Below are 15,001 nucleotides of genomic sequence, written 5' to 3'. Positions count from 1 at the left end.
TTGATGACTATTGAAATACTCTATCATATTTGAATCACCAATTGGAGTTACTTAAATGCCAAATGTTATTTTTTAATTTTAATTTAATTTCTCACAAATTTCTTTGGCAGGACAATCCAGACAACCAATTCAAGAGCATACCATTGGGCTTATGGTGGGCCATTGTTACCATGACCACAGTGGGCTATGGCGACGTGGCGCCCAAAACGTATCCGGGCATGTTTGTGGGCGCACTGTGCGCACTGGCTGGTGTCCTGACCATAGCACTACCCGTACCTGTTATCGTTAGCAATTTCTCCATGTTCTATTCGCACACCCAGGTGACTATACGGGCAGACGGTGGTGTGAAGCAAGCGCTGTGCTTACTAATTTGAAAAATGTTCGCTGCAGGCCCGCTCCAAGTTGCCCAAGAAACGCCGCCGAGTGCTGCCCGTGGAGCAGCCGCGTCGCAAACGGGAGCCGCCGGCACCGCATCGAGGCCGGACCAATGCCATTAAACAGACAACGCCGACGGTGCCGGGCGTAGTAGGCGGCCATACAACTATACAGGCGCCTACGCCCATGTTCAAGGATGCATTTGGCAGCGCCAAAATTGGTGAGTAGAGCTCACTCTCTTCCTCTATCATACGCTAGCTCGCTATTCTATTACATACACACATTGTGCTGCTTATTATTCAATTGTGTATCTCATTCACACACTGTGCCAGTCGCTGTAGTTTGTTGCTAAAAGTTGTTTATAATTTGTTATTGTTTTTCCGTTGTGGCTTTTTGTGTGTGCAGCTGTCTAAAGCAGCCAACGGCCAACTGGCAACTCTCTCAACAGTCCACAACAGCCAACACAAACATGCAGACACCAGACAACAGAACAGGCTCAACTAAACTTGGTCAACTCACACTCTTGTACCACAAACACACACACCCACACACACAACCACACACACACACAACACACATACATGCCACATATGTACATACGCACAGCATGCTAAGCTCTCCGGAGGCCAAACTAATTTCATTCAATTTATTGTTTAATTATTTTATTATTTATGCACCCTTCAGTGCGGCAAGGCTCAGCTGCTATCGCTCCCACTTGGCCTTTGCCTCCTCCCCAGGGGCATCTTATGCTAAATATGCAAACTCTCGACGGCTACTGCTATATTTTAAAAGCATTCTCAGTTGCGTATGTGCATCAGCGTTAGCTGCTCTGGAGCTATTCATCTAAAGTGCTTTGTTGGCGTCGAGCCAGACGCTAATTAAAGTTGAGTCGAAAACATTTTGCATATTCTGCTACATTTTTTGTTGTATCATTTTCTTTTAATTTCTAAGTAAATGATTCGAATGATGCAAAGTCCCGTACATACCGCGTTAAATCAATTTTGCAAAAACAACTTTCAGCCTTGGATATTGAGAGTAGGGCTGACACCCTTTTGACTTCATTAACTTTTTTCAAGACATTGTGGAAGAGTCTTTAGATTTAATTATGCACATTATGGATTAAAAATCCTTTTGCTTTTAGTTTTTTAATTTTTTATGAAATAAATTAAAAGATGCACAGCAAATTCTTTTACTCAAAACACTCAAAAAAATGTCGTATTGAAATAGGTATTTGGTTTTTACATCCATTTAGTTTTCTATTTTATTTTTTTTGTTCTCAAACTTTATATTTATGTTTTATTTTTATATATTTTAAAATTATTGAAAATTGTTTTCTTAAGCCTATAACATTTTGACAAAATCATTATGTCTTTAGCTAAAACATGATGGATTTAATCCAATTTTCCAAATCAAATTCTTTTGTTCATAAATTCGTAACACTTTGTTTTAATCATTGATGTATTTAAAATCGATTTAAAGCATAGTAATTAATTTAGTTGATAAACATTTCTCCGAATTAGAAAAGATTTCAGTAGATGCGAACCCCTTTGTAACTGCGGAAACTATATGTATATCATATTATAAGCCACTTCAATTAATTAATGATATTAATTAATTGTGCCTTTTAGGGAAAAATAATTGTTTATTTTTTCTGGAATTATTTAGTTTAATTATTATTTTTTATGTACATGTTCCATTTAGCACTCACACACACACACGCTCATAAAACTTAAAACTGTATATTTATGACGCACGCATACCAATACACATAACCAGAGACTGACCAGCGACCTGTGCGTGTGTATGTGTATGTGTATGTGTTATTATTTGCGTGCGCATTTGTGTTTATTCGCATATTGAATATTTTGTATTTCCTTGCATTCTGTTGTTGATGTTGTTTTTCCGTGTATTGTTTGTTTGCGATTCCCCCCAAGCCCCCAATTGCTTTTGATGCTATGAGTGTGTGTGTGTGTGTATGTGTGTGCTATGTAACTGTAACTGTCACTGTAACTGTAACTTGTAACTTGTAACTGTAACTCGTAACTGTAACTCGTAACTGTAACTACAAATGTATGCGTGTCAGGCAACGTGAACGGCGTGAATGTCATTGGCCTGCATCTGCACAGGGCGCCGCCAACGACCTGCGCGGCCAACTGCCACACCCACGCGTATGCAACATACGCCCACAGTCACGGCCAAGCTCCGAGTGGCCATGGCCATGGGCCACAGGCGACGACGCTGAACGGCGCCACGGCCGCCATGTCTGCGGGCTACACAGCAACAACGACGACGACGTCGACGCCGCTGCCGCCGCCGCTGCTGCTGTCGGCCGCTGGTGGTGCTGCTGCCCCTGCTCCTGCTCTTGCTCCTGGCCCCTCGTACATCAGTTGTAAGTGTTGTCTTGTCCATGTCTTGTCTAGAATTCTTATACTTTTTGTCCCCAGCAACCCAGTCTGACCCCGACTTACACAATCGCATGCATCCTTGCAATGGGCATGAAATGTTTGATATATTTTTAAAGACATACGCAATTTCCTTTTAATGGCTTGGTAAAAACTTTTATGGAGCACCCCTTGTCAGCCACAGGTCCACCAACGCACAATTAGTGTGGCGCTTGGAGCTGGGTGAGCTGGGGGGGGCTTGTTGAAATTTATTGCATGCTATAAATTTGAGTGCTATAATTTTGTCACTTGAGAGCATTGAGTCAATAAAAATAAGGACAAAACTTTTTTATGTTTCGTTAGCATTTTGAAAGCATTTTTCGCATTTCTCTGTGCACACATCCTTTTGCCCAATTTTCTATTTAATTTTAATTACAATTTTATTATGATAGCAAAATGCCTCTTTTATGCCATATTTCGAATGGCCATTTTCATCTTGCCACACACACACACACACACACACATACAAACGCACTGAGCCAAAGGCTTGGCACCATAGAAAAGTTCATTTACCGTCAAACAAATTGAAAAACTTTTTCCATTTGCTCGTCCAGCAAAGCTGTGGAAAAATTGCCCAAACTGAAAAGGAAGCAAAAAATTTGTTACGTCCACCCAATGTAAAAACGTGTCCAAAAATTTAAGCTTCACAGTTCGCTCGATGTGCATTTTAATTAAAGGACTTAAGGACTGCAACGCAAGTCAACCGTAAAGTGCTTTCCCGAGTTCCTTAGCTCCTGGCGCCTGAGGAATTTCACGCTGTCACTGATTAACTTGACGAACTTATATTTTCACTGAGTTAATCAAATTGTTCACTAACTGTGCACAGTGCTGGAACATATTTTATATATAAACATTATATTATCTTCATTTCATATTGTGGTCAATGACCCGCCATTATTTTTTAAATGTGATTTATCTCGGTAAACGTAATTTGAGCAACGCGAGTGGTTTTTGATGCTCTCTCCATAAAAATATATATAGAGAAAACCTTATCAATCGTGTGAGAATAATTGCTAATGCAAATATGTCAGACAGTTCTTTTTGGGTAAGCCCAACTAAGAATACCCTGTACCGCTCGTCAAGTTGACATTGGAAGCATACATTCTTCCTACATACATACATACATACATACATGCACACATGTACGCAGGTGTGCTTGATTTATGCGGCAGCTGCTCTATGCGAAATGTACTCTAGAATTTATAGTCAAATACTTATAACATTTTCAGGGGTTACATATGACACCCAGGTGTATAATATATACTAGTACGTTAGGTACCCACTCGCACGATTTAATTTAAAATAAAGCCTTGAACACTTCAAGTTTCGGTTCGGCCCTAAATGGAAAATATATTTTTTATTAAATACATGCTGCAGAACATGTACCCTTAAAAATTTATAAAACAACATATTCATTTTTATAAAAGGTTTAAATTTTATAAAAATAGGCATTAAGTTCAAAATAATTAATTATTATTTAAAAATACAAATTTTGTCATGTATTGTAGGATAATATTTAAAATTAAAGGGGAAGTTTTTTGGAGTTTTAAGTTCTTCTAAGAAGTCAAGCCTCAATTGAGGCTTATAGTTTATGTAAAGTTATATAAATCAGCTAAACACAAATGTTCGAATGGCATCTGTTTAGTCTGACAATATTGATAATATCAGTGGATGCTAAATCATATGACATAGCATAAACACCCCGACTTAGGGCATAAAAAACATCGAGTATTTCGGTTGCCGTAAAAGCCGCTGGCGAATGTCGTGTTTTCATACAAATAATTTGTCTATGCGAAAGTGCAGTGCTTGTAGCAAATGTGTTGAAAAATGAATATGTATTTTAAACAGTTTTTTATATTGCTGATAACTCTGCAAATACTTAGTACGCGCTGTTCTGAGCAATCTTTAGACGTAAATACTTTACACTCATCCGACACTGAATTGGATGCTTGGCAGCTGAACAGATTGATCGAAGAATATGAACAAAGTATTCAGGAGAACGAACAAAAATTATCTGAGCTGGAAATTGAATTCGAAACTCAATTAGCCAGTGTTGACTTTAAAGACTGGGTAGATCTCAGTACTGAACTTGCTGATAAACATTATCAGGAAGCACGCATAGCCGAATTAGAGTTAAAAGTGAAAAAGCAAGAATATCGACTTGAAAAACAGGAATATATTCTAAACAAGTACAGAGAGGAACATGAACATCTGCCCAGCCAGTGTTTACTTTATGCTGGCTTATTGGATAATACTCAACTTATAAAAGTGGGAAGTATGGAACCCATATTGGTGCGTTGTAAGGTTGAGCACGGTTCTCCTTTCATGGTTATACAGAGACGTTTGGATGGAACAGTTAATTTCAATCGCAGCTGGACAGAATACAAAGAGGGCTTCGGAGATGCCAATAGCGAGTTCTTTATTGGTCTCAACATGATGCACCAAATAACAACCCAACAAAGGCATGAACTACTCATTATTCTAACAGATTTCAATAATGAGAATCGATTTGCCAGTTACGATAGTTTTGTCGTTGGCAATGAAGATGAGAGTTATGCATTAAAAGAGCTGGGTAGTTATTATGGAAATGCCGGCGACGCATTAATATATAATAAGCTCATGAAGTTTTCAACCCATGACAGAGATAATGACGAACACCCAACAAATTGCGCCGTTAAGTTACAGGCTTGGTGGCATAAATCTTGCACCTACAGGTAGCTAAATGATAATTTGGAATAGCTAGACTAATTTGATTTTATTGATTTTCTTTATGTTTTAAGCAATCTCAATGGCATATACCCTGGACCAAGTGTTCAGCCAGGCTTGGGCATCTTTTGGATGCCTTGGGCTGGTCAAATTCATCGTATAAAGACGGTACAAATGATGATTCGACCGAAATTCATATAATTCTTGCTTCAATAAAAACTTAAAAATTTTGTGTCTTCAGAACAATTCTTGTTACCTTTCTTACCTCCTGTATTTCTATGGTAAATCCATATGTAAAATGTACCATTTGACAAGTCTTGAATGTTGTCAAAGTTTCAAAGTAATGACACTCAGTACATATCTTTAAGCTGGTTGTCAAAACAAACGATATAATAAGTATTGTTACTTTCATTATTATTATTATTATTTTTATAATTATTATTATTATATTTATATATCTTTTATTATTATTATTATTATTATTATTATTATTATGATTATTATTATTATTATTATTATTATTATTATTATTATTATTATTATTATTATTATTATTATTATTATTATTATTATTATTATTATTATTATTATTATTATTATTATTATTATTATTACTATTATTTTTATTAATATTATTATTATTATTATTATTATTATAATTAATTTTATTCCAGTTACTTGATTAAAAATTATTCTATGACATTTCTAGCTAATCTTCCCACTCTTGACTTATTCAAATTTAAGCTAAACCTGAACTGTAATTTAATAATTTTAACATCTTCAAACGTAATAGCCGCACCCACTTCCTTTTCCTGCTGGCACTTCCTGCAGATTTCTAAAATGTGTTGCGCTCTGTGCGAGAGCTGTGAAAAATTTGATTTCGCTGTGACCGGAAAATACCGTAGTACGTGCTGCAGCCAGGAGTATTTGGCACAAGTTTTAAGCACAGTTCTTGCGCTTTCACTTAGGTGACTGCTCCACAGCTCTCCTCGACCCTCTTTCTTGTGCACGAACTTCAAAGAGCATAAAAATAGCAAGTAAATCATTAGCAGGCATAGTTGGTGGGCGTGAAACTGTGGCAAGGTTTCTGTCGACTTCTAGTGGTCATTAAAATGGGCAACGCACTACAACTGTGGCGACACGGGGGCGTCAGCATATTTATGGGCACAGTGGTGCGCACAGTGGTGCATATTTGCATGCAAGCAACGCACAAGCATTTAAATGCAATTGCGTCAGAATCAGCTCTGGACATTGCAACATTAAAAAATACCTAAAGGCATTCTGTTGAAGAAAGAGTGAGGGTTGGAGAGAGTGTAGCGCCATTTTTTTTCTGAAGAAAAGCCTCTATTTATTTTTACGCCCATTTGGTGGGCGTGTTGCCTGCTCCACTTGGTGCATGGTGCCTGGCAGCTGCGGCGAAAATTAATTTTTACACCCTTACATCGGGTACTTTAATAATATCACTAACCTTGCTCAGCTCCATTAAGTATATAAATTCATGATCAAAATAAATACTGACTAACAAGTAGCAAGAAAACATATGTAAATTATAATTCTTACGATTTTATTACACTTAGATTTTATTTAGTTTAGAACAGCTTGTTAATAAAGCCTGCATATGTAAGGGTATTTATTGGCCGGCACAGCAACAGTTTTTGTAATTTCTTGTTGCGAGTATTTTAAATTGTTGCTTTTGCTGGAAAAACTGCCAAGTAAAATATTTTCACACTACTTGCTGGCAAGTTTGCGCTTTTCTGGGCGCATGTTTTCCAACGCTTGCATTTTTAATGGCTAGCGAAAAGCCGCCTGAAATGGGAAAATTGCAGAGAAATATAAGTATTTATAATAGAAAATATAATAGGCTCATATTTAAGTAATATATTAAATAGCAGTAAGCAATCAAAGTTCTTACGAAACGAAGTTTATAAAATAAACTAAATGTTGTAAAATATTGCAAGAGAAAGACTTAAAAAGCAAATAATATAACTATTTGTAGTATTTTATTTATGAAATGTTTGTTGGTATTTTTTTTTGCAGTAAACCTAAATGTTGCATTCCAAATAATAAACATAAATAACATTAATCATTTTTTGCATGTCCTTAAAATACATTGAAGTAAAATTTGAGTTTTGATTGCGCACTTATCGAAAAATATTATGCACATTTTCACTTCCCCAGCAAAAACTTTTGCCTTTTGATGAAAATTATAATGTGTATGTATACAAAAAGAGAACAAAAATTTGATTTTATAACTTTTAGATTTTTTTTTTAAAACTTTTAACAACATACATAGGAAAAAAAAAGTACAGAATTTCCTGCGTGCCTTTTTAAAGTTTTCGCACGGCCACGAAGGACTTGTGATTGTTTGCAATTTCGTTTTTTTTTTTCATTTTTTAACTTTTGCTTTAACTTTTTGTCCGGCGTTACATTGTTTACTTCTGGCCTCACAACTTAAACATTATACTGGTTGCCTTTTAGCGGACTACTTAAGCGTGCCGGCAGTTCAGAGTCTACAGCCGAGAGCGGCAACCACTGGACATGATTTTATGCTGCCTCTACAGCCGAAACTTGTCGCGCCTCTGGGTGAGTTGATAATTTCGTAAGGCCGCATAACTTTCTGATAGATAATTGTGTAAGCAGGCGGGCGGCTGGGGAGGGAGACAACATAGTTGAACCCACTTGTAACCACATACGCGCCCTTGGGCCAAATGCTTTCAGTGCCATTGTTGAAATGCCATTTCAAAGCGCCGCACAAAAGTGGAAGGCTATGCGGTGGCGGGGGCGGGCTCTGCCCGCAACTGCATCTGCATTGTGGCCAGCTGTGCCGGTTCGTTTCGTGTGTCCTGTGCAAAAGTTTCCACTGATAACAGTTTGGGTCAATATTAGCACAGTGGGCACACAGCTGCCTGCACACTGTCCCGGGTGATAACCCAATGCGCTGACATGCGCTTGCACTTCCGTTTCCGTCGGTATCTTCGCCATTGTCTGCTCGCAAATTAAAGTGGCAACATATATTAAGTACAATGTTTCGTTCGACTGCTTTTCATTTACAGAACGCAAAGAACAGCATCCTTTGCAGCTGACCGCTCACAACTTGGCCTCGGATACGCATCAACTGTACGCCGGCCATGCCCATGGGCCCAAAGCAGGCACCGTACTAAATGTGCCGCCCACCATCAGCATGACGCACACACAAATGCCGCCGGGCATGGCCAGCATGGGGCAGCGCACACCGAATCTCAGCTACCGGGCAACACATACGCACACGCATGCGCCCATCCAGCAGCCCATACCACAACACTATCAGCACCTGGGCTCATCAAGGTCAAGCGGTCTGGAGTCGACCAACTGCAATATCCAAATCTCAGTAGCTGGTGCCGCTGGTGCTGCTTGTACAGAGGAACTGAAGGCGCCCAAAGTTACGCTTCTTGATGATCTGAGCGATGAGGTTAACTCCTCAACGGATGACTGCGCTGATTGCTGCCTGGTGGATGACAGTGATACGTACGAGGCCAGCAATAACAATGGCTCCTGTGCGAATCAGGAAGTCGAGCAGGAAAGCGCCACTGCCGAGGATAGCGGTGACAGTTTGGGTGGCATTTACATTGGTCCCACCCATTGATTTTTGGCCATTAAATGGGAATTTCCATGCTAGGTACGTACAAATGTTGACATTCATATGTGTTTGTGTATATGCAGGCCATGCCCAGTAAACAATATTCCGCATTTTGTCGCTAACTTATATACCCTTTCTATATGATTGCAAAGTAATAGACCCTCAGCTTTTAAAGGCATTTGGTGCACAGAAATATTAAATATCGTGGCCAACATTAATACTGCTATCTTTTATACTTAAAGTACTGATAATTTTTTATATTCGTTTTGTCATTTTTAATAATAATTTATTTGTTCCTTTTCCAAAATTCTAAACGAGTTCATACTTGATAATTATTTTGAAAAAACTCTGTCTGTCTGTTTAATGAAATTTATGCATTCTTCCTATATAATTTTGACTCTCCCGGCTTGAAAAAATATAGGAGAAGGTTCAAAGAATAATATATCTTTGTATGCAGTCAGTTCCCTATTTTTACTATTTTTAGTAGTATTAGGGATATCATGTAACTCCCAATGAATTAAACTGTGTTAAATTAATAATCTTCATGGAATAGAAATATATTCCTCTTTCTTCCCTTGAATATACCCCATATCGTGATGTGTAAATATTACCCACCACTCGAGAGTGTTCAAAATATTAAATGCTTGCCTGTTTTATATTCCATCATCTGGTGGAAATTAAGTTTAATAATAATAAATATACGTTTTGGAAACGACCCAGACTCGGTCAATAGCCAAACATGTCTTGAGTATGGCGGCGAGCATCCGTAACATTTGTGTTGTCCTTATAACTGTCATGTTGACAACTGTCATTGACAGAGATATATGTATCTAAGCATCCGGCAAGGGACTGGCTATTTTCATGCCAAGACAAACACACAGCCGGACAGTGCACACAGGCAAACATATCATCCATATAAACGTGTCCACTTATTTGTCTGGGGTGGGGATAGTTGTTAAGCCAGCTCCCTGCCTTTTTCCGCTTTATTTCTCGAATCGGGTCTCCAGTGACTGTGTCTGACACGCCAAGGTGTTCATTGTATAAATCTTGGGCAGCTGTAAACATGGAACTATAAATTTTAACACTCGAGTAAACTTCACCTATTTCTTTTCCATCTTTTGCGCTCTCCTCTGTCCGATTTTTAGTGGAACGCTCACTGAAAGTTCGAATAAAGAGTGTCAATCGGGATTTTTATCTGACGCATTGACGTCCACCATTTCAATGAACTTACAAATAACTAGTAAGAGTTACTAGAACAGACTGAGATAACAAAACAATACCCTGTACAAATAATGCCATTCAAGTACGTCTCAAAGAAATATACCGAACAGTGTTTGTCTTAAGTTTTTTAAGAACTTCAGTTGCTTAAAATCATTTTGAAATAATTTGATAGCTTTAATAAGTTTAATATAATTTAACTATTGCTATTACTATTCTTATCATTATCAATATCATTAACAATATCATTATCATAATCAGTATCCTTATAATTATCATTTACATTATCATTATCAAGTTATCATTGTTTGATTCAAACTATTTCTCGTTTAGTTTCCTGCACGAATGGGTCACTAATAGATAGCTGAATAATAGATAGATATTTACATTAGAAATATTTTATTAATTGATGAGGGTTTTTGGCACAGACAGATAGCCGCAAAAACAGACCGCAATGCAATCATTTATAGCACACTTCAGCAAAGAGTAGTTTGAATGAAATCAGATTTCAATTTAGTTTTGTTATATTAATATGTATATGTATATAGAAATATCACCAACCTTCTTTTATATATCATCTTTGTCTGTTATAACTGACACAGGGTACAATACAATGTCGACACAATGGCGGCCAAAGCTAAAAGTACAAGGCGCCAAGCTAAATTTTATTCTACCCCAAAAAGGACATTTTCCCATTCCTTGCTTTTACCCAGGCGTGGCTGCAGACAGATATATACATATTAAGTTGGTCGACTGATAAGCGGCAGATTTGACTTAAGTTTTTGACTATTTAACATTTTACTGAATTAAAGTGGTTTATATAAATAGGAAATCGAATATGTCAAAGAGAAAAAAATAGAGAATACTTTTTGTAAATATTGTTTTAATTTTTAGGGCAGGGTATCAAGAAAAATTTAAATAGCGCATGTCCATTAAAACTTATCTGAGGTTCAAACGTAATTTTTGGTCCAATACTTATAGTTTTTTGATGTGTAATAAACTAAATAGAGACAACACGGCAGAAATGTAACGCGAAAACTAAATTTGGGAGAAAACAAAACAAAGAGATAGAGTATAAAAGAACTAAAGGAGTTGCAGAAAGTATATACTTATATAAATGTAAACCAAATCGAATGATGCGTCGTAGGAAATATAGTAAGTAGATAAGTAAACAAATGATTAGTAAGGCTCAAGAATCTCGTTAAAAATGAAGAAACATTTTAATTATTACCTATTTAAAATTCAATAAAATCAATTTTAAAACATAAGAAATTTATATAACGAAATGATAATTGTTTTCGTAATTAATGAATGGTATAAATATTGTTAACTGAAGTATCAAATTTATTTAAGCCTCTTCAACAGCAGCAGTGATACTTTGTTCTATATAGCCCATTACTCTTTGTTAATTTAAGTAATTCAACAGACTCCAACGTTCATATATTACTGATATAAAGTAATATAAAATATAGAAATTATTACAGTTTGGCTATGGCTCTTCAATTGAAACATTTGTGTACATTTTGTTAATGTAAATTATAATTGGTCTTATGATGAAAAGTAATTTAATTGCGTTATTGCATAGCAAAATTTAATTTGAAAAATTGAAAAACGACAAACTTTGTCAAAATGGAAAGCAGGAATACAGTTGAACAAATTCTGTAATTATAAATATAACAATTCACCTGCCCTCCCCATTAGCATGAAGCTTAATCGAAACCAGGTGAATTAATATATAAAGGATAACCACTTTTTGGATTAAAAACTGTATGTAAATATAAAATATAGTATTTGAAAAAAAAACTATTAAAATAATGATAAAAAAATACAATTTGCATTAATTGAACGCACGAAGATAAGAACTCAAAAAACTGTACTTCCATAAATAAAAACGCCATTACCAAATTGTAATAAAATTAAATTACAATATACATATAGATATATATATATATATGTGTATATATATATATATATTAATTGTTTACAAAAAGCCCAACAATTTGAGCAAACTTTTAAATGTTAACAGTAACACAATTTATATTTAAACAAATTAACAAATTGTGGTGTGTGTGCGACAGCAAAAAATTTCCAATTTTAAAAATAAAAATAAAATTTCTTTGAATATACACAAAACCAAGGACTGCAAAATTTCATCAGCAATCTACCAAAACACGTACACCCATACACATGGTAATTTTGCTATGGAACAAGGTAATTCAATTTTTTTCTTACAGCACGCAAAGGGAAGCCTTGTCAACAACAAACAGCCTTATTTTCTATTTCCTTGAAAAAGGCATTTTCATTTTGCGAGAAGTGCAGATATTTGCGGTACTTTTTTTAAAAAATAAGTCAAAAATTAAAGCGTAAGATAAAGGTAAAGTTATGGTTAAGATGGTTAAGGCTATCTAATATCAGAGACGAATTTCTCGTCTGTGCAGCTTACATAAGTTTATTTTCAGTTAAGTAAAGTTTTATTAAGTGTAACATTTGAATATGCATAGAACTTAAGTTAAAATGCATTAAGTTAAAATTTCTTTAAGAGTTGGATATAAAACTATGCCTAGACATGTAAACCATTTATATTTGTGTATTTTAAAGGGTATCTTATCTTCCGCATTTTCAATGGCCATTATTTCTTGTTAATTTTAAAAGCAAACACACCAGCCGCCATTTAGCCATTAACGACGAATCAGCAAGGGCTAGAAATTATAGCCACATAGCCCTCATATGGCCATTCCGCAACAAATTTATGTACGCCGCATTTTTAGGGGGCGAAAAAATAGGCTGAGGACTGCAGCACACACATGAATACACACGCACGTACTGTTATGCTTAATACGGTATAAACCGTTTGCACATCAAAGCGCAAATCCATTAGGCATAAAACCGCCAGGCAGGTAGAAAAAAAAAGCTGATACGAAAAGTGAGAAGCTTATCTATGTGAAAGTACGTGCATGTGTGTGACTGTGGCTGGGTGGCCCCAAGAGTGTGCTAAGCTTGGAGGCGGCTGAGAACCGCCGAGAGAGGCGACTCGAAAGCGAGCACAAGATAAATGAGCAGCACCTGCCTGCCGACAAATTATTTGGCATAATTCACTTTGAGCCCTATTCGCATATGTTTCTGGTTTTCGGTTGCCGAAATCTCGACCTGCTGCTTAATATTTCATGGAAAATATGCGTGTGTGCCCTTGGTACAAGAATAAGAAAATAGGCAAGCATACTGTAAACAAAAAGGTGGCTTGGCTAGGCAATACGTTGAACCTAAACAAAATTTAAATTGAATCCTGAGGGTTTTTTTTTTTCAAAGCATAGACTTGAAAAATGAATAAGCTAAGAAAAAATTTAAATACTGTTCTTAGCGGCGCGGTTGGAATTCTGCAAGTCAAGTATACACCAATTTGATTATAATATATTTTATGTTAAGTGCATAGGTGGCATTCAAATGCGTCTATATACCTAATCACAAGGATCTATATTTAAAATATACTTCTTTTTTGTGTTATGGTGGGGGATAGGGGAAGTTTCCAAAAATAGAAATATCCCTTAAGCTCTTAAAACTATGCCAAATTTTGTATTATACGTTTCAGCTCATCCTCTAACCATTATACCCCTTTCCTTACCCATTTTCCATGGGTACAGGATATTAAAAAATAAAAAACAAAAAACAAAAAGTATTAGCTGCAAATAAAGGGAATGTTTTCTAGTAACATTCATAGCTTCGTCCTTGGATACAAAAGAGGTATTTTTTAAATGAATATTTATTAGTGATTCATATAATGTTTCACATTAATAAAATTTGTACCCTGTTTGTATAGAAATAAAATACTTTATTTTGTACGAAAAAAACGAACTGGAGAGTTCTCAAATTTAACCCTATTTGAAATAATATCACAGTCGCTTTGTTTCTGTTTAAGGACATGATTTTAAGCCTTGTCAAACATTGACCAATTTTTCTTGAGAAAATTTCGAAAATGCTTGAGAGCCAGTGAAAATTTCCGCCTAATTCGCAAAGATGCGCAGTATCTAGAATCAAGCTGAGTAGGCGTAACAAAATGCAGGGTCAAATGTAAGCCGTTAAATCATACTTGACTCAATAAATCTTCACACAGCCAGTTTTTTATTTATTCGTCAGCTACGTGCCCAAGCTAATCAAATGAATTGTTTTTCCAGTGAAAGTTAGTCGAGTAATCAAAGTTAGCAGATGTAGCCTGTGCTTACGCCTGTCCTGCTTGGAAATGCAATACAATCTGTGAATGTTCTTTTTTTTTTTTTTACTTATTTCGCGATTGTTTCCAAGTGTTGTGCAGCGACCACACTTTTTTCTATTGCCATGTGCTCTAACGATGATTGACGATGATTGAACGTTACAGGCGCAAAACCCACAATAACAATAACAACAACGGCAGCGGCAGCGGCAGATGGTTTTTATTTGTCTACCAACTGTTGGATTAAATAATATGAAGTGTTTTCGTCAGCTGGTCAAGCTTGGGATAAATAAAACATAAGAAAAACAACTTTCACAAAAGATTAATTTATATATAGTAATTTTATACTCAGTATATTGACCGGCTTGATCGGTATTTAGCAATGTTTTTGAAGCATAACTTTATAGTAAAAGTTACTTACATTAACAACAGGCTTTTCAA

The 15,001-nt window shown here is 36.1% G+C and overlaps 1 protein-coding gene across 9 annotated transcripts in view; it reads left to right on the top strand.

Moving 5' to 3' along the window:
* Shawl (Shaw-like) overlaps positions 1–15,001 on the top strand; it is a 103,649-nt gene that overhangs the window by 55,984 nt on the left and 32,664 nt on the right. For 4 of the 9 annotated variants that reach the window (XR_004304510.2, XR_011416645.1, XR_004304509.2 and 1 more), the window contains 5 exons: positions 111–320; positions 391–595; positions 2,459–2,764; positions 8,001–8,105; positions 8,576–9,177. Coding sequence is in view for 2 of the 9 variants with exons in the window: in XM_032437974.2 (XP_032293865.1) it covers positions 111–320; positions 391–595; positions 2,459–2,764; positions 8,001–8,105; positions 8,576–9,144 (1,395 nt within the window). In the remaining 7 variants the exon portion in view is untranslated. Of the gene's footprint in view, positions 1–110; positions 321–390; positions 596–780; positions 1,187–2,458; positions 2,765–8,000; positions 8,106–8,575; positions 9,178–10,958; positions 12,434–15,001 lie in introns of those variants that run through there. The other 5 variants (XM_032437974.2, XR_001449853.3, XR_004304512.2 and 2 more) reach the window with 5 other exon arrangements.

This window comes from Drosophila virilis, chromosome 4 (genome assembly GCF_030788295.1).
Source record: "Drosophila virilis strain 15010-1051.87 chromosome 4, Dvir_AGI_RSII-ME, whole genome shotgun sequence".
Taxonomy (NCBI): Eukaryota; Metazoa; Arthropoda; class Insecta; order Diptera; family Drosophilidae; genus Drosophila; species Drosophila virilis.
Note: the sequence above shows the minus strand (reverse complement) of the source record. Positions and strands in the feature narration are given on the sequence as shown.